This window comes from Xenia sp. Carnegie-2017, unplaced genomic scaffold (genome assembly GCF_021976095.1).
Source record: "Xenia sp. Carnegie-2017 unplaced genomic scaffold, XeniaSp_v1 HiC_scaffold_3, whole genome shotgun sequence".
In the NCBI taxonomy this organism is placed as follows: domain Eukaryota; kingdom Metazoa; phylum Cnidaria; class Anthozoa; order Malacalcyonacea; family Xeniidae; genus Xenia; species Xenia sp. Carnegie-2017.
Genome location: NW_025813493.1, coordinates 10,348,020 through 10,367,833, shown reverse-complemented (window position 1 = coordinate 10,367,833; position 19,814 = coordinate 10,348,020). Strand labels below are relative to the sequence as shown.

Sequence of the window (19,814 nt, the reverse complement as noted above, 5' to 3'; positions counted from 1 at the left end):
ACCTGGAACCATACATTGTGAAGTTTTTCTGTAATTGAAATTAAAGTTTGTGTCCACTATTTATGAAAACCTTTATAGTCTAACTTATAGTTTCATGTACTTGGCCATTGACGTACTGATTTATAACATTTTCAACACACTTTTCTTTTTCTGTGTTCGCATTTCAAGTAATTTGTCTTTTCAAAATTAAATCATATTTTAAAAGTTTTTATAATTTTTGTTCTTTTATTTGAAAATGTTTCAGTTTTTTCAACGATTAATTTTCTTAGTTAAAGTTGATAAATTGGAATAATGGAAGAAACCTGTTAATATATGGAGGTGAACTTTATAGAGATACACATCATTGAAAGAGGACGAAATTGCATTAAAGTTAGTTAAATATCCAAGTAAATGAAGTAAATTAAAAAAATAAATATGTTTTACTTTTTCATAAATTTCGACAAGCTTTTTCTACTACGTTCAATTTCATCAAGCTTTCTTCAAACTGGCATCTTTCTTTTTCCCCAGTCTTGCTTGATTTTGTGTCACTGTTGGAAGTTTCATTTTCAAGTATGTGTTCTACCTCAATCCACGAATTATAATATCTGTCATAAATATTGGAGCTTTGTTTATGGACAAAATATGCAGATACAAAGTTATGGAGAAAATAAAAACATATCTAACATTGTTAAGAATATTACGAGTGGCGTGACAATGTGTTGATAAATTTGATATGATTTGTTAAAACAAGCTTAAGAGACAAAGAGCATGCCAAAAATACATTAATGAAAAATTGCTTAGCGCATATACAAGCACCAATTTCAGAGCTGGCTCGGTCACAAGTTAATTGAGAACGATCAACTGTATGTACTAATATCGATTATGGAATAGTTATCTCGCTCAGTCACAAATTTTTAGATAAATCATTTGCGCATGCGCAGTCTGTTTAAGCGTGAGCAGTCGAGTTTATTAGCTGCCCAACTTCACGGTCATGGCAACGGCCAATTGCATCTACTAGAACTGATTTTTAAGTAAATAGCATGCTTAGTAACAATTTAATAGAGACGTCATCTGGTCATGCGCTCGAGCATGCTCAGTCCACTGGAATGATTGTTCATATTCATGGCAACGACTAACTATATGTACTTGCACATCACTTGTGGCAATTAGCTCACTTAATCGCAATATATATAAATTTAAAACTTCCTATAGTAGATGTCAACTAGCAGTGGAAGCTGGGTGCAATATAGTATGCAGTGGCTTAGAGGCACAGACTTCGGTCGCGACCGCACTCTTCCTGCGTACCCGAGCAAAGTCTATCGCAGGTTATCTCTGGGTCTGATGGGCGGAAGTTTGCTGCGTATTGGCATCCCCAAGTATGATAGCGTAAAGGGGTGGAGATCTTTAACCGAAACGTTAACATGCGGCGTTCTAGTGCCTTACGCTTAAGAAGGTATCGGGAAGCATGGACCGAAAACGAGGTTTTTGCTCTTGAATTATGTCTTTTTGTTTATCTCATAAGAGAAACTAGAACATCCAAGGATACTGCAAAGGTTAAAAAAACCGCTGCCTCTTTGACTATACGTTTTTTAGACATCTTTTACAATGTAACTTTCTTATAACTCTCTATATTAGTTGACTTTTTAAATAAAACACCTAAAAATATATAACAATAGAAAACAAAAAATGTCGAAACGCGCTTACTTGAATCATTCCTTATTCGCAAAAATTAGAGAAGCATAACAAATAGTAACTCTTTATAGATATATATGCAAATTGTTCACACTTTTTTCATGTTTAGTTACACATACATACAGTTAGCACATACAATATTGGAAAGTTTCAACCTGTAAATGAGCGTGAACTAATCCTCTTACAAATAAAATTTTGTTGCCTGTCCTGTGCCAAGGCGGGAATTTTCTAATTTCCTTTTGCTGAAAATTTCCGAAATGTTTCAGTAATAGTAGAAGTTACATGAAGTATTGAATGCAAAAAATGGCGGTGTTGTTACATTGACATAATGATACTAAATTTTGGTCGGTTTGGTGGCGATATTTTCAACAGCTGTAGGTTTGTGAAAGTAATATTGTTGAAATTTGCATGAATTGGGAATAAATTCAAAGTTTTCATCAATTATAGTTGATTAAGGCCGTTAGTATAAATAATATGTCTCGACGAAATCAAGCATGTTTTGCACATAGTACAGTTTAAATTAAATAGAGCCAATCACACTTCATACTAGAAAAGGCAGTTTGAATCTTAATTGGAGAATCGACATTAATTGACACTAAGAAACAAGTTAAAAACATGCGGTGAGGAAATGAAATCTTGACTTGCAACCAACCTACCAACCTATGGGTGCTTAATTATTAACCAATGCATGCTCATTTTGGCTGAATCTCAGAATAACAGTGATATATTTGAATATCTGAATATGAATCTCAGAATAACAGTGAATATTTTTTGTACCAGATCACCAATATAATTAAATTTCAAGTCAAGAATTGCAATATTTCCTGGAACTTTTATTTTGTCGTTTGAAAGCATATAAACTTTGTCACAGCTGTCACTATATAGTAAACACAGTCAGATCTTGCGATGGTCAGAATACATAACTGGACACACTTTCCATTTTCAAATATTTTGAGCATATCCTGTTGGGAGTTTTGTTGTATTAAATATTCTTCACAAATTTCCAACCAACAGCGTTGCTAAAAAAGTCTTATAAATTGAAAATGAGCTTCTTTTATATGTTTTGACATACCCCACATCAACTGCTGATAATATATAGCTGCAGTATGCCAGAATCAACCTGCAAAATGACAAGATTGGAAATTCATCATTTACTGCTGTAAATTATTTTGAAGTGAAAGAAAAATTATAAACAGTTCTAAAGAACTAAATTTATCAGAGGGAGGGTGCTCTTTTGACGAGACTGAAGCCATGAAATTGTAAGAAATACGCGACAGCGTTGTTTGACATTATCGTATATGTTCACAATGTTTCACTGAAATGACTCATAGATGAAAGATCACAAGTCTTACAAGGAACGACTGCTATTTTAATATACGTTTGAAATAGACTTACACACACTCATACCAAGCTATTCGTGACAAGCTCTGAAAGTGAAGAAAATGAGTCTGCTGCAATGGCTTATAATTTATAAATGATTGTAATTTTTGACACAGTAACGAAAACATTATTTATAACATTATGTATAGTTGTATACTAAATTCTATTACTGTACTGCTACTAGAATACTATCATTCTAAAACAGTAATGACAGCCTTTCAAATTAAACTAGCAAAACTAGCAATAATATTTTCATTATGAACATAATAGCTCTACATATGAATTATAAAAAGTCCATCACGATAGTAAATCAGAAATAATAAATGAAGGTTTTTTAATAATGACGTTAACTTAAGACACATTGGCGCCAATCCTGCGATAATTGGATGAGGACCATATTCATATATTCTGTGATGCCAGGCTGACTTCTTTTGAAAGTGATATTGTTTTGAAAAGAAATTAGGCCAGGCATAGCAGAATATATGAATATGTTGCCCCATCCCCTAATAAACACAGGATTGATGCCAATGTTAAAGCATCTTCAGATTAAATTATAGAAATTTTTGCATGAGGCTTTAAATATAAGCATATATTTACAAGGTGTTAAATTACATATGAGGAGAGTAGAAAGTTCAGATGACGGAATAAAATAAAAAGGAGAGTATATTAAAGGAGGTGAAGGGGGATTGAGTTACCTTGGGTGTTAAGAGAGGGCTTAAGCTTAGATATGAGAAGGCTTTCGTGAATCATAATGTCATAATTGTATTAGGAAGAAGACAGAATTGAGAAGTCATTAAAATCGGCAGAGTGAGATGTGTTTCTTATATGGGAAAGAATTGTGGACGGTGGTGGACAAGAGGAAGTTTCCCTGTTAAGGGAGAGATTCCCAAGATTTCCGATATTTTAATGTGCAAATGACGTGTGGTTTGACCCATATACGATGAGGAACAGCATCGACACCTAAATGAGAATACAACACCAAATCTCAGATCTTGTGTAACGGGGCTTTTTTCTCCCCCTCCCCTTACTCCACCAATTGCCCTACCTTTATCCCACTTCTACACTACAGCATTTGTTTTAAACTTTGCAGCTTTCATAAAAGAATAGCGTGCTTAATAAAACATTTCAGAGCAGCAAATGTAGAGCAACAGAATGTACATTGCAACTTATTCTTGGATGAATTTTGAAGTCAAAACACCTTCAAGTTGAAATCAAACCAAACATAACTTTTATATATGCAAAAATTATAATGAATAAATATTTTCCAAATTTATTAATTTCAAGTTAAAATACACACAACATAAGAGGGCACGAAGTCGTAATTTTTTTCTTTGAAGGCCGCAGTAATTTTGTTGACGCGAGGCAGTGATTTTCCAACAAGTTCATTGACGACAATTTGCGCTTAGCCTTGCAGCGCTCAAAATTTTTGAAATAAACGAAACCAACATGTTTTACACCTTACCATCACTTTCTATTTGAACAATTAAATAATAAATTTTTTCGTGGTGAAATGTGACCGGGGCGAATTTCAAAAGGAAAGCCTAAAAATCTTGTGTACTTTTGATATTCACTTTATTAAATCTAAAAAGTACAGCAATCCTTTGAATTGGGAGGGAGGGTGGGGGTGGGAGGATCCAAAGCCAGACGTAGTAGATTAATCACTTCTTTTCTGTAGAAACTTTTGTTTACCTTGAGAGTTAGTATAAGTATGAGATTAATTGATGAATTTTTGGCAATACATTTTTGTTGAAGTATTAACTTTGCCATGTATTTCTTAATTGAATAAACGCGGAGATCCCAGCTGGGCAGTTATTTTATAGCAAAATCATGGTCACATTGTAACATATGTAATACCAAATAAGAATTGGTTGAAGCTCAAACCAAACGTAAAATGCCCCGCAAAGATTTTTTACTACATTCTGTTGGTTTTATGGCGGGAGAAATCTAAGTTTGCGTACCAGAGACTTAATGGATTGTTTTTCGGCTTAATGACTTTAGCTCAGATTTGTTTTCCACAGGCTAATAATAACCCAAGTATAGACCGATCAGCGCACTCATTTTATTGTGGTTATTCGATAATTGAAAATGACGATCATTTAACGAAAAACTAAATTTTTGTCCCGTATGTATACTTCCAATATGCATAAAGTAATAAGTATCCTTGCACTCATTAGTCATTAAAACTCTTTATTTTGTCCAATCAAGAAGTACACCATGGCGTCAGAATATCTTAAAACTCGTAAAAGATTTTGGGAAAATGACAATTCTTTAAAACGTCCTGAAAATAATCAAGTTCCAATTCAGCTAAGTGAATTAATCAAAACGTTTCTGAAATGTATTCAAGAGGAAGGTTTGCAAACAGCTTACAATCGTTACAGATATAATCCACGTGAAACACAACTTCCAAGATCTGTTATCAATGCTACTGAAGATGAAAAAATCAGTGACGTCATTATTGTTGGTGCAGGAATGGCAGGTTTAAGTGCAGCGTATGAATTGAAAAAAGCTGGTCTTTCTGTGACAGTTTTAGAGCAAACGGACCGTTATGGGGGAAGAATTTTTACGTATGGTAAAGAAAGTGGTCTTGCGTCTGGTTTGTATGCAGAAGGTATGGATAAACTTGTTCCAATTTATTACAACTTTAATTTGGCAAGAATCTTAATCCACCCAATTCATAACTGTTTATAATTCCGTTTTGTCATTAGATGTTTAGCTACATCATTTTTAACTATCAAAACAACTATCCTAAATGTTGTAGTCGAAAATACAAAACATGTATACAGCAATTTGGTCTTTTAAGTGAAATTTGTGACAACAAAGTTCAAAGACTTTGTTTTGAATTTTCGGTTCATCTATACATTTTGCATACGAAAGGACTTGAGGTAAAGGAGTTTTTTTATGACCCAAATATCTTGGTGTGGCTATTTAGCTACATGGGATTTTTAGAAGTGCGTTTTATTTTGGTCACTGTTCTGCTGTGCAATGAAGTAGTTTTCTATGATTCTTCTTCCAGATGTATTTGCGTCTCTTTGCAAAATAGAGTGGTATTGCTTCTTTTCTAAAATATGTATTCATTTCTGCAGTCAGCCGATTTTCCTTCCCCAAGATTACCCCAAAAACCACAATATCATTACAGAATCTCCCAAATGCTAAACTACGTATAGGCACGACAAATAACTCATATGAACGAGACAAATGAAATTTTGATTGATCAGACCATAGTTTTTTCCATTGCTGAACTGCCCCATTTTTATGCTTTCGTGACAACAACCTTTTTTTTCATTTCAAGGTTAGGACTTGTGTCATCAACACGCCAAAAAATAACTGTTACTTTCATTGATATTTTGCTCTTATCATTTGTTTCATACACAAATTCTCTACAATGTCTCAAACACAAAGACTCTAGTGACATGGTCAGTCTTTCATCTAGTAATGATGAAGTATACAAAAGCATGCATGAGCAAGTTACGCAACCAACACATACGCCAAAATATGTTAACCATTAAAAACTTTAAAATTTAAATACTTTGATATTCTAGTTGATGAATCTCCTCAGAAAATTAAGAAAAATTGTAGCATCGAATCTTACAGTTTTGAAAAAAATGAACTGTTCTATTTTTTTAGTGGGGGCTATGCGATTTCCAGGTGATGCTAATGATTAATCAGACAGACCGCATTTTTTGTCGGACGGTTACATCAAGAGTTTCAATCTGTCCATAAAACCTTTTCCTAACTTTGACAAAAATGTCATTACCTGCATCTATGGGTTTCACGAGAAATCTGAAGGTGAAGTGTATAAAACAAATGAATTATTGCAACAATTCATTTGCATGCATGGCAAAAAAAAAAGAAAAAAAGAAAGGAGAGTTAGGTCACCAAAAAAATCATTACATGTTTGTAAATGATGATCGTCCAGGTTAATAATTCATTGTCGGATAATAAATTAACCACTTGACGTTCGGCGTGTTTTCACATTGCAGTTTGGGCTGAGAAGCATTTTGACAACATTTGGCCGAACTGGAAAGATTGCATGAATAATGCCTTAAAAGACGATATTTTGGATATTGGTAAGTGTAACGAGACCTTAATTTCTTCAATTTTATTAAAAATCTATTTTTCCTGAAAATCGCCATATTGTTTTATTTTATTCTTGCAAGAATTTTTCTGGAAATGAGAAATCTTGGAGGCATTTTCTATAAATTGAGAGCAATGACATTTAATCATGATTAATTGAAGTTATTATACATGCCAAGCGTCACTTCCAGCAAAATGGCGCGCTTTGTTTCGCTCAGAAACATTTTTGCCGGTCCATTATTTTACGTAATGGGCCACGTTCCAAAATGCGTAATTTTGCAATCAAATGGAAACGAACTTTGTAAAGCAAACAGCAAAATGAAAAAAAAACGAAGCAAAAAAATATTTTCGAATGTGAGTCGAAGCAAAACAGCAAAGACGAGAAAGAAAGCAACTTCTCTTCAGGTCAAATAATGCCATATAATAAACTTTAATAACCTCACTTTCTCGGTCTTTGCTTAGAAATATTAGACCTCTGTCTTTTTGTACAAACCTCGCTCTGCGGATTCGGTCTGTGCATAAAGACCTCGGTCGGATAGTTCTACGTAAAGACCTCGCCCTCGGCTATTAGCTTAGGGCTTAGTAAACTTGCTCTATTTTTTTGCAGAAAAATATTATGATGAAACAATCGGTGCTCTTACAGACCAGCTTTAAACTTGGTTGTCGAAATCAAAAAGTGTACATGATCAAGTCAATGCATGGGGACGTTGGATTAAAATCTGAAGTCAGTTTACGTTGGAAAGGTTTCTTAAAAGTAATATCGATGTAATCAAAGCTAAAGTACCTGTTGAAGATCAAGCACACTTGGATTTAGTTAAACTTGGAAATCTTTTGCCATGGTCTAATGATGCTGTTCGTGGTTATTCTGTATTTTGCTATACGGAGCAGCTTGATCAGTCACTGGTATCCTACCTTGATTTTGAACTGGGAAAATGGTATTCTCATGAAATGCATTGCTTGAAAGGAGGTATGCATAGTTTGCCGAAATCGTTTTTCAACGATGAAGGATTGAGTACGGATGACATAGAATACAAGAAACATGTTTTCGAAATAAATTACTGGTATCAAGATGAGTATCCTCTGAAAGATCTCGTTGAGGTGTCGTGTTATTCAAGTAACGTTGCGTTAAATGTGTATAATGCGAAGGTACGAGAGATTAGTAAATTGAACATCGAGTATGAATAGTTTAAAGGGGAAGTCAGAGTTCGGAACAACTTTGGCCCAAATGAAAGATTATATTTTTATTACCTTATATACCAAATATTATATTTTCTAGTTAAATACAAGTCGAGATATAAAGCGATGAAACCACGAAATTTTGTATATTTTGTATCAGCTATTATGTACATGCGAGCGAACCTGCGATCAAGCAGCGGTAAAGTCTCGTGACGTCACTGCGCGCTTTCGCGGGAGCGTATATATATTCAAATAGACAACATATCAGGAAAAGCGACACAATTACAATTACTTTGTTTACTTTAAATATTTCGGAACAATGCCACATTGCATGGTGCCTAATTGCACTAACGGATCTAGAAAAACAAAAGGTAGCGATGTATCGTATCATCGATTGCCAAACGACCCAACAATGCAAAAAAATATGGCTTGCACGGGTTCGTCGTGATAATATACCGAAGCCAAATTCATGTTACGTATGTAGCGACCATTTCACCCCAGATTGCTTTAGTACTTCTCTAATGGAGATATTCGGCATGAAATCGAAAAAGATATTAAAACCTAGTAGTGTACCATCGATATTTCCATTTTTAAATCGTAAACCCGAGCGAAAAATGTCACACAGAAGAGAACAAATGAGAGATAGAATTGCAAGACATGAGGTAAATAGGATATTGCAACCATATAGAATATATTTGAAGTTATTGAACTGTTCTTTAAACAATTAGCTTTGTACTCTCTTGGTTGAGAAGTTTGACTATTTTGTAGGAAGTTAGAAGCATAATACAATCACTAGATGAAGATACAAATCTTGCAACATGCATTGAAGATCAGCCTCCCAGTCCATTGTCCAAGGATGCCCAGATTCAATGTGAGCCAAAAGTTTTCATTGATGCAGAAGCACAGTGTGATACACCAAGACAAAGGACAGTTGCCATACAAACTCTTGCACAAAGAAAAAGGAAACCATTAAAAAATAAAAACGCTTCAAAAAATGTTGCCCCCTCTTTAAATGCAGTTTCTTCAAGTCGTACACCAAAACCAGTAACATCTCCCACAACTCCTAACACAACAACTCCTATCATAACAACTCCTATTATATCATCTGATTCAGAAATCTCTTTAGGAAGCAGTGATGATATTGCTGCATCAGATAGTGATGATGATTATACCTATCTTGAGGAACTAGATACAGATGAGGAATCTGAAGGTGAGGAACTAAAAAATCAAAGAAAATTCATTGTCTTTGAAAGCATGCTTGATAAGCTGTTCGCAACATGTAGAATATGTGGTTCTCTTTGTGAGATTGAGAAGTCCCATATTGGTAGTATGGTTGCCATAAAAACAACATGTAGCAATAATCATACTTACCAGTGGAAGTCTCAACCATATTTGCACAATAAACCAGCAGGTAATATTTTAATTCCTGCTGCAACTATCATGACTGGAGGAACCTATGAAGCCACCAAGCAATTTGCAAATGCAATTAATTTAAACTTTGTAAATAAAGATCAGTTTTATGAAGTTCAAAATAAGATTGTCTTCCCAGTCATTGACAATGTCTATAAAAACAACAAAAGAAATTATTGAAACCATCAAAACAAAATGAAACCGGTTGACTTATGTGGTGATGGTAGATCAGACAGTCCTGGTCATAGCGCAAAATATGGTACATATTCCTTAATGGATGAAACTTCAGAGAAAATTATTGACTTTTCTCTTGTTCAAGTCTCTGAAGTTTCATCCTCTAATGCAATGGAGAAAAAAAGGATGCCAAAGAGCACTTGACAATGTCATTGAGCAAAGTGTGAAAGTGAGATCATTGACAACTGACCGCCACATTCAAATAACCTCTGAAATGCGAAAGAGGTACCCTTCCATAGTGCACCAATATGATGTTTGGCATCTCTCAAAGTGGGTGACAAAAAAATTGACAGAGAAGGCAAAGAAAAAAAAAAATCATGAGCTACTAGAGTGGATTCAGTCTGTATCCAATCACCTTTGGTGGTGTGCACAAAGTTGTCAGGGAAATGCTGAAGTGCTCCATGAGAAATGGGTGTCCATTTTACATCATATAGTCAACAAACATAATTGGAGAAATAGCAAACATTTTTGCAAATGTGCACATGGCCCTTTATCTAAAAACAAAGAAAGAAAAACAAAATGGTTGCAGGCTGGATCTGCCCCACATATAGCATTGGAGGAGGTTGTTCTGAATAGAAAGCTTTTAAAAGATGTACAACAGCTTACAGAATTTCACCATACTGGCAACCTTGAGGTCTACCATTCCTTGCTGCTAAAATATGTATCAAAACGTAAACACTTCTCATACAAGGGAATGGTGGCCCGTACTCAACTAGCTGTGATTGATCACAACTCCAACACTGGAAGGAGGCAAGCAACAGTCACCAGAGGTAAGGAAGAAGGGGAAAAAAGGTATAAGGTGGTCTTCCCAAAAGGACGTAAAAAATGGATAGTGAAACCAGTGTTGGAGAAAAAGTGTTTTGATTTTGTACTGCAACTGATGGATGATGTGGTAGAGTTCAATGTGGACATGAATCCTCAACCATCAGACAAGCATGTTAAACTTCCAAAGAATATTGCACCTACTCCAAGACCAAGCAAAAGAAGTGATAGCAGCACACCGATCACGAATGGCTGAAATACACACATAGGTGTGGCTAAATTATAGAATACCTGGCAATTTTAAATATCAGAAATTTTTCTTGTTAGAGAATGACTAGACAGACCTGGCTTTTATATAGGCCAAGTAAACAGTCAATTAAGTATTTAATAAATGATAATATGACAGCAAACAACTAGCTGCTACAAAAGAAACAGTCAAGCCAGGTATCCTATAGTTTATTACTCTGACAAAATGTAATCTTTGCAATTGAACAAATTATAGCTACATATGAGACAAAGCCAGCCTGCAAATTTGGTTCTAAAGAAATTAATAATGGTAAAGCTAAGAAATTAACATCACAGGACAAATTTGCAAGCTAGCTTGGCTAGTGATTGTTTATATTATTATTACTATACATAAAACTAGGAGTTTATGTCCTACTTTTGTCAGTCGTGCAGATAATTAACATGCTATTCTATAGCTAGTGCCACATGGCAATTTGAAGCATGTTGCTCCCGTTACTTGAGAAATAGCTACCATGTTGCCAGTAATTTTTTACGCCATCGTGGGCTTTGTAGTAATTATGGTTAGAATAAGGTTCGGTGTAAGTATAAGTTAGCAACAGCGCTTTGAAATTCAGAAATTGAAGATGGCATCAACAGCAAGGTTTTACGATTTACCTACAATTTACAACACAGAATACCGTGTACTAAAACAGAAAAACAAAGTGGGAACAGTTTCTTAAGTAGCGGAGAGTTACACAACCGGTTATCTAACACTTAAATAATAATCTTCCGCGACTGCCAAGTATGTGGGCACGGCCTACATATTAATACAATTCTTTAATAAACAAACTGTGATTTCGAGGACTGTAAATATGGTGAACCAGATAAAAGAGTACATATATATATATATATAAAATGTAATATAGAAATATACAAATACCTCGAAAATTGTGGTGTCGTTAAAACTCTGAATTAGAATCTTCAATACACATATTTTCTGCTTTCGTCTTAGCATGTCAGAAAAATATGTCCCCGTTTCATTAACCAGTTCAAAAGTATAATATTTAAACCCTCCATTTATCTTTGAAATTTCTTTACCATCTTTTAAGTTAGAACAGGTTAAAATATCGCTCGAAGAATCGTTTAAATACGCCATTTACCTAGAAGACTTTAAAATTGACAGACAAAATATCTATTCTATTCTCTTCGAAATTGCTCGATTACAGAGTCGCGCAGTGACGTAACGATGTAATTCCGCTGCTTGATCGCAGGTTCGCTCGGATGTACATTTATATTTGCAAAATAACGCAGTTTCATTGCTTTATTTCTCGAGTTGTATTTAACGTAAAGATTTTAGACTTGGTATGCAAAGTAATAATACAATACTCTTTCATTTGAGCCTAAGTTGTTCCGAGCTCTGACTTCCCCTTTAAGGATAGTTGATACTTCTATTTTGTTGGTCTTTTTCACTTTTTTCAAAAATGTATGGCTGGTTTCTGTGCAATATTTCTTTTCAAATAGCTACAATTTTGTATATAATAGTTATAAGGCCTCAATTGTGACAAAAATTTCCTTACTACTGGTATGAGGGCAGTTTGCCTTTGCTTTTTGTTCGCATCCTATGCGATTACATTATCCGTCTAGCTCTACAGGGTTTGTACACTGCTTTTACTAGTTGTTTGTCGTCTAAGGAAAAATCATTCGATTTTAAATTGCATTGTCTCTGAAGTACTTCAGTTTACAGCTTTTAAATTAACTCTATAGCTCTTTGAACCCCGAACCGTATCTCAACATTGTTCATTGCGTTTGAGCACCATTCTTTACTATTTTAGAACATGCGCACTGTGAAGCGCATATGCTGAATAAGGGCGTCGGAAGGAAAATAGTTGAATTTTTAGCTGGTCACTGAAACGTATGTTATCCCAGGATTTTAAAGCTCGACAAGTTGAGTGCGTTGGCACACCTTACTTAAAATCACGCAACAAACAAAAAAAGAGTTGAGTGTTGCGTGTAGCTTAATTCACGGCACAAGCATTAGCTTTTAGAATATAATTTCAACGCGAACCCGGTCTTCTCCGGGAATTAGTGGGGTCTGTAGGTTGTCTCCATTGAGACATCTTTAAGTGCCTGTTTTCTGAAATCTTACTATCTCCCAGGTCTCCTGAAACTTTACCAAAAGTAATTGTTTGATTTGATGTTGCACTAAGAACTGAATTTTCATACCTGAAGAATGTATTTGACGTAACGTGACACTATACCGACCTAAAATTTAGTACCTGGTAAGATAAAATCGTAACCATTGGTTGCCACCTAATGAGAAGTCTCCCCAAACGTATTGTGTCATTTACATTATAGCTATCTTACTGATTGTAGTTTTCAGCAATATTTAGAACTGGTTATACTTGTCAATCACCATGACAATTTTCAAAGGAATTTTTAACTCAATGATTTTCACTTTCATTGACATGGATAGTCTGTAAAAATTAAATATATCGTTTTATATACACCTAAGAGAGTGCACTTTCCTGGTTTTTAAGAATAAAAGCTAAGCAAACCCTTTGAAAACTGTTTGATTTTTATTTAGGCAGTAATTGTTTCCACCCCAATAAATACTTTGCGTCAAATAAGTTTCAAACCAAAGCTTCATAATGATGAATCCCAGTTGGCGATGAGAAAATGTGTTCAAGCTATGGAAGATGTTTCTATTGTGAAATCAACAAAAATTTATATTCCGACCAAGCAGAGATTCTGGGAAAATGAAGGAATCAAAGGTGGTGTTTCTAAGACAAGACTTCCCATAGGTCAGATTCATTATGTCACTCCGGAAGATCTCAACACAAAAGAAGGACTTGTTTTGATCTACACATGGAAAAATGAAGCTCTGCTTTTTGGATCTATGAAAGAAGAGCAAGTGAAACAAAAGGTGATGAAACAACTCGCAGAAATCCATCCGGCATTCAAAGAAGACATGGTGACAACGTGTATTGTTCATGCTTGGTATAACCAGCCATCTTATCAAGGAGCGTATGAAGCAATGAAAGCTTCTCAACACAAAAATATAAGGTGCGCATGATATGGGGAACGCATAATTCTTTAATTGAAGTGACAGGTTAAGAAACGAGATTATTTTTTATAAGATAATACTGTAAAAATGCTCGTCGCATTTTTTTCAACGTTTTTCTCAAAATCTCTGTAAAATTGTTGTTTTTTTATACACTTAGAAATAACGTGAAATACAACTTATAACATTTTATGGACAATTTTCGTTTATCTATGGTAGCTTCTTCAATTTTTACTCAAACTTTTATTCTCAAAAATAACAATTTACAATTTAAAAAAAAACATTGGTATATATTATATCTTTTTCAAAATTAAGTATTTATGGGAGCCTATGGGAAACGTTCATTTTGCTGGTGAAGGTATTTCTTTTACCCCGAAGTGGATACAAGGTGCTTTGGAAAGTGGTTTAAAATCTGCATTTCAAGTTTATGAACGACTTATGGAAAGAACTTTTTACCAAAATTTGTGAACTTTTTTTTGCTTCTGTAACGTCACCCTTTATGTAAATTCATTTTTATAACATGAAGATATATTTCACGTAGTCTTAATCCGCCACTGCTTCCGTAACCTCACCCTTTATGTAAATTCATTTTTGTAACATGAAGATATATTTGACGTAGTCTTAATCCGCAACTGCTCCCGTAACCCGCCCTTTATGTAAATTTATTTTTATAACATGAAGATATATTTGAGGAAGTCTTAATCCGAAACTGCTCCCGTAACCTCGCCCTTTATGTAAATTTATTATCATAACATGAAGATATATTTGACGTAGTCTTAATCCGCCACTGCTTCCGTAACCTCAAACTTTATGTAAATTCATTTTTGTAACATGAATATATATTTGATGTAGTCTTAATCCGCAACTGCTCCCGTGACCTCGCCCTTTATGTAAATTCATTTTATAACATGAAGATATATTTGACGTAGTCTTAATCCGCCACTGCTTCCGTAACCTCACCCTTTATGTAAATTCATTTTTATAACATGAAGATATATTTGACGAGAAGTGATTCTTACACAGTGGTTTATAAGAGGACATACCGTTAAATTAGTCTGTCTTACATCTTAAAAAAGATGTAGTTTTGTTTAACATTATAACCAAATATATTTTAACGAAGTAAGTGCACATTATCACATCAGAAAAACCTTTTGCTTTAAATATATACGTTTCAGTTTTGCTTAATAAATTTTAAGTAGTTAAACTTTCCTAAAAATATAGCAATAAAATCAACAAAAAGCTCCTTTTAGAGTTTTTAGCAGCATTAGTTTAAAATTTTTCATAAGTCTTCAACCTAAATTAAAGTTAGTTAAAAGTCTCCGTTTTCCATGGTTAACAAGATATCTTTAATATGTTAAAGACATCAATTACTACTCAATCACCAGGACATGTTTGAAATATTCTGACAATATTATAATTATTTGAGCAACATTGATGTGTTTTGACATTATATTGCTTCCTTCCACAACCTCTGTAATGAAGTCTCTTGGCACGAACCTTGTATTTTGACTAAAAACATACTAAGTGGGATTTTATGAAATTGACTGGGGTGGTATTTTTTTGAATGTATAAAATTATGTGTTCCACCCTATGCAACTGGAAAACTGCTTATGTTTAAAACATATCAGGTAAATGAAGTTGTTCCAAAAAAAGGAACACCCAGACGAATAATTAATGTTCGTTTTAATTTATTATTTTATATCTCTTTCACCATTTCCACGAAAAGATGTTGAGTGCCCAAAAATATATTCAAATACGTCTTTTCTCAAGTATACAAGCGAACAAAATGTGCAGCAGTTGCCATTAAGTTATTTTTTTGAGGGAGCTAATAGCCGAGCACATGTGTGTACTTACGTATTTGAATGAGACAAAACTACAAAAAAGTATTTTCAGCAGTTGTTATCAGGAACGGATTTAGGGTATGTCAAAAGAGCCATGCGACATGCGTATTTTCCTAAAAAAATAGTTAATCTATTTTGAGTACAAAGGTCACCAAAATGATGAGTAATTACGTATTATTTTTACAAAGTCCGAATTGCATTTCAGTTTTATCTGAAGTTATTATTTGAAACGCATTCTTGTTTACGGAGGCATAAGCACAACTTGCACCATCTGATCTTTATTTATTTGATTTTAATTATGCCTCTTACTCATTTTTTTATTTTGTTACTTTGATACTATATTTTCTATTAGTCAATGATGCCTTGACTTGCACGCACTGTTCACGACCGGGTGCAGTCGTCAATTTGAAAGTCAGGCGTATTGTATTCTATTAGCAAATTTTGTTTTGTATTTGGTGGACTATAATTTTGTAGAATAGTCGGACTATTCTAAAAATTTACCAAGTTGTAAAGGAAGCGTTTACACAGCTATAAGGTATTTAGATTTCAGTTGTGATCAATATGAAATAAGTATGTTTGAATTTAAATATAGATCATTAAATTATTGTATTTGCTGATTAGATACTGGCAGTCTTTGAAGCTTAAGCCTTAAAAAGAATTTTTGGCCTGAGGGGCTGATTACATAAGCCCGAGTACATTGGATTCAGCAAAGTGATAAATGATTTTGGCAAATGGAAAAGATTAAATACTTATCATCAGATAAATCATCTTGAGCATTTTTACAATATTCCGACTTTACAAAAACGCTAAGCATTTAAAATGAAAAGAATTAATTTGGCCTAATTTGAGAATTAACTGTTTCAACAAATAGCTTTAATTTTTTGCTTGAAGTTTTGGCAATATTTAATCCCTCGAATCATGTAAATAACCTCTGACAACTTCCAACTTTTTCTTCGCTTATATGCATTGTTTTGGTAAGCTTCGTGTCTATGATTTTGCAAAGTGGAAGCTACATGCTTTGCATGGGGTATATACCAAAGTTGTTTGCTACCACAAGTTGCAGTCTTAGGAACATTAATAGAAGAAGGAGTAAGAAAACATCTGTACACTTGTGGTTACATTTTGCAAAGTTGAACAAAGCTAACGTGAAAATTTGCAGGTAATTTTTTTATTCGATTCATACATACTTTATCTATTGTAGGCTTATGTCATAGTAAATCTAGCCACATAAGTTTTTTTGAGTACATAGCTGAAAGCAAATATCCATGGCCAAAATATGTCTTGATTTGTTACGTTCCTATATTTATAAATCTTCATTGAAATCTGTTCATGGTTATCAAGTAACGACGAGACAAATATTTACAAAACTATATAGAACGTTTATCGCTTTCTGCTGAAGTTGATCGAATTGAGCACGCATTAAGCTAATTTTCTCCAAATTATTAAAAGTGTAAACTTCAAAATCAAAACACTCAAAATGAGTAAAGCCATGCAATTATTTAACGACGTTCCACAGTTATTTTAAATCATCATTATAAGAATGAGTTTGGCGAATCTCATTGTTGAACGCACGCCCTGTAAAGTGGCACTATACCAGTCATCATCTTTTTACTTGTATCAGAACAAAAACTTTTTTTCAAACAGAATTAAATTTGCATTGGCAGAATTTCAAGTAATAAAGTTAAATCTGCATGTTTCACATAAACCAAAGTTAGTGCATATAAAGATCATGCCGTTCTATGTTATTTATTGCATGTTATAAAATAAGATTCAAACTATTTTTCTTATATGAGTTTCTAAACATCCTGTAATAATAAATTGCTTGTGTGACATTTTATTTACCATTAAGTATACTCTTCCTTGTGAAAATGGTTTACACATTTTCATGCATAAGTTTTTTATTCCTCGATTGCTTGAGTTTGTTAGTAAAAAGCTCAAGTTTTAGTGCTCACTATTAATAAAATACCACATACTTATTGTTTTTATACCACGCAAATTAAAAGAAACGTTTTTGTTCATTTTTCTCACATCTGGAACGTATAACTAATGAATGTCACAGGGAACATTTGTAACCAAACAGTAGATTAAGGGTAGCTCAGTACGAAATGCAAATTTCGTTTAAAAGTGAATCTTTTAAGCATGGCATTCACTTGGGACATAAGCCTAAGGACAAGCAAAGACAAAAGAAAATAAAAAGAATGCAATGAAGCGGCCAACACAATCATCAACATATAAGCATAAGCAGAAATGCTAGATCCTGACATAAGCGTAATTAAGGTGAAACAAATGTACATTGTAAAGCAAATTCCTTTTCTTTTCCTTCCTCTACCCTCTGGAGAATATTGCTTTGCTTTGGTTTCTTTCTTTTGCTTATGTTGCAGTGAAAACTAGGCTTTAAAGTTAAAGATTTTCAACATGAACTTAAAACAAGTACTTTGTGAAGGTTTTTGCACGAGAATGAGGCCGAGGGAAATCATTAAGTATTTAAAGTTCATTTATATCATTAGGAGATATCAATTCAACATTCAAGTCCTAACAGGAATTGTGCAACCACACTTTCCATGATAACTCTTGCATTTGTATGTGGAATAACATAAGTGGAAAGTACACTACCATTTTGGATTAGAGCCACTACACCGAATCCCACTTTACCTCAGATCAGTAATAAGCAGTTTTATGACAGTAAGTTAACGTTATGAAATTGTCTTGTGCTAAATATACTGTTGTAGTGTACCAGCTGGTTACTTTTGGATAGAATAAACTCAACTTTTTGCCATTATGATAAATAACGCCATAGAATTTAAACGATTTTCGGTAATGTGGGAAACTGCGCTCTACGACTATTTATTTTAGAATTCAAATAAATTCCTCAAATAAATGTGACAGCAGATAAAATTGTATAGAAATTCTTTCGTCTGCCGTCTTCTCTCATAAATAACGAAGAGTTTATCTTCAAGACACTGCTGTTGTAATGGATTCATCAGGTTCCATTGGAGATTGTGAGTACAAGAAGGGAAAACAGGCAATGAAAAATATGATGAATATAAAATTACCTTCCAACTACGATGGTAACTGGTCTGGTGTTCAGTACTCCAATTACGCAAGGATTATGTTCAATTTCTTTCCTGCTTCACAAGCTGCCACAAATTCTGATTTATTCAGCTATGAAAGAGGGTTGACAAACACTGCTGACGGCTTAACAAAAGCAAAAAATTTATTTGATGATTCTACGAAAGGTGAGACGACAAAAAACAGTTACTTATACAATGAAGTTGAAAAATTATAATAGTCATTACTAACTGGTTTATCAACAAAATGCTGCTTACAAATATTTCTCTATTTCTTTCATGCTAGTTAAAAGCTGAAATTTAAAATTTTGATAGTTACATAAATCTAAATAAATACCTTACTCTGAACGTGTACGTTACTAATTTAAAATTCTAAAAAAGCGCTTTTTTTGATTTTACTTCTTTAATAACAAGCGTAAGAGTAATAACAATGAAAAGGCTGCAGATTTGTGGGGACTTTGCCAACTATAGTTTCATTAAAAGAGGAATGACTTTGAATTCGTCTAAGATCTTTGAAATGTAGAGATCATTGTGCGATTTCTGATTCATTAGCTTTTCCTTCAATAATATTGAGTTACAATAAGATCATTAAAACTGGTTTATCTAGCATCAGTATTTTAAAAATAGCAATACTAATATTAAGTAAACAACAACATTTTCTTCTATAATTTGCATAGAACATCTATCTCTCAAACTATCAAACCAATGCATTCACTTCATTTTTGTCTAATTTATATAGGAAGCCGTCGCGGTGCACGTCAAATGGTGTTTCTTCTGACAGATGGACAGTCAAACGTAGATAAAAGCCAAACAGTACCAAATGCAAAGAAACTGAGAGATGACGGTGTTGAAATCTGTGTTATCGGTATTGGAGCATTTACCAGTGTAATTGAAGAAATTGTTCAGATTGTT

At 33.8% G+C, this 19,814-nt stretch overlaps 1 protein-coding gene and 1 long non-coding RNA gene across 2 annotated transcripts; one reads left to right on the top strand and one right to left on the bottom strand.

Moving 5' to 3' along the window:
- The first annotated feature begins 5,260 nt into the window (after positions 1–5,260).
- LOC124454201 (L-amino acid oxidase bordonein-L-like) lies at positions 5,261–14,192 on the top strand. The gene is made up of 4 exons (XM_047005006.1): positions 5,261–5,659; positions 6,591–6,696; positions 7,851–8,271; positions 13,517–14,192. Exons 1-4 carry the CDS (start codon positions 5,266–5,268, stop codon positions 14,003–14,005), a joined length of 1,410 nt encoding a protein of 469 aa, XP_046860962.1. The 5' UTR covers positions 5,261–5,265; the 3' UTR covers positions 14,006–14,192.
- LOC124455101 lies at positions 8,965–12,359 on the bottom strand. The gene is made up of 3 exons (XR_006951709.1): positions 11,873–12,359; positions 9,673–9,863; positions 8,965–9,519 (listed from the first exon to the last, which is right to left on the bottom strand). It is a non-coding gene; the product is annotated as an uncharacterized LOC124455101 (long non-coding RNA).
- Positions 14,193–19,814: the final 5,622 nt, after the last annotated feature.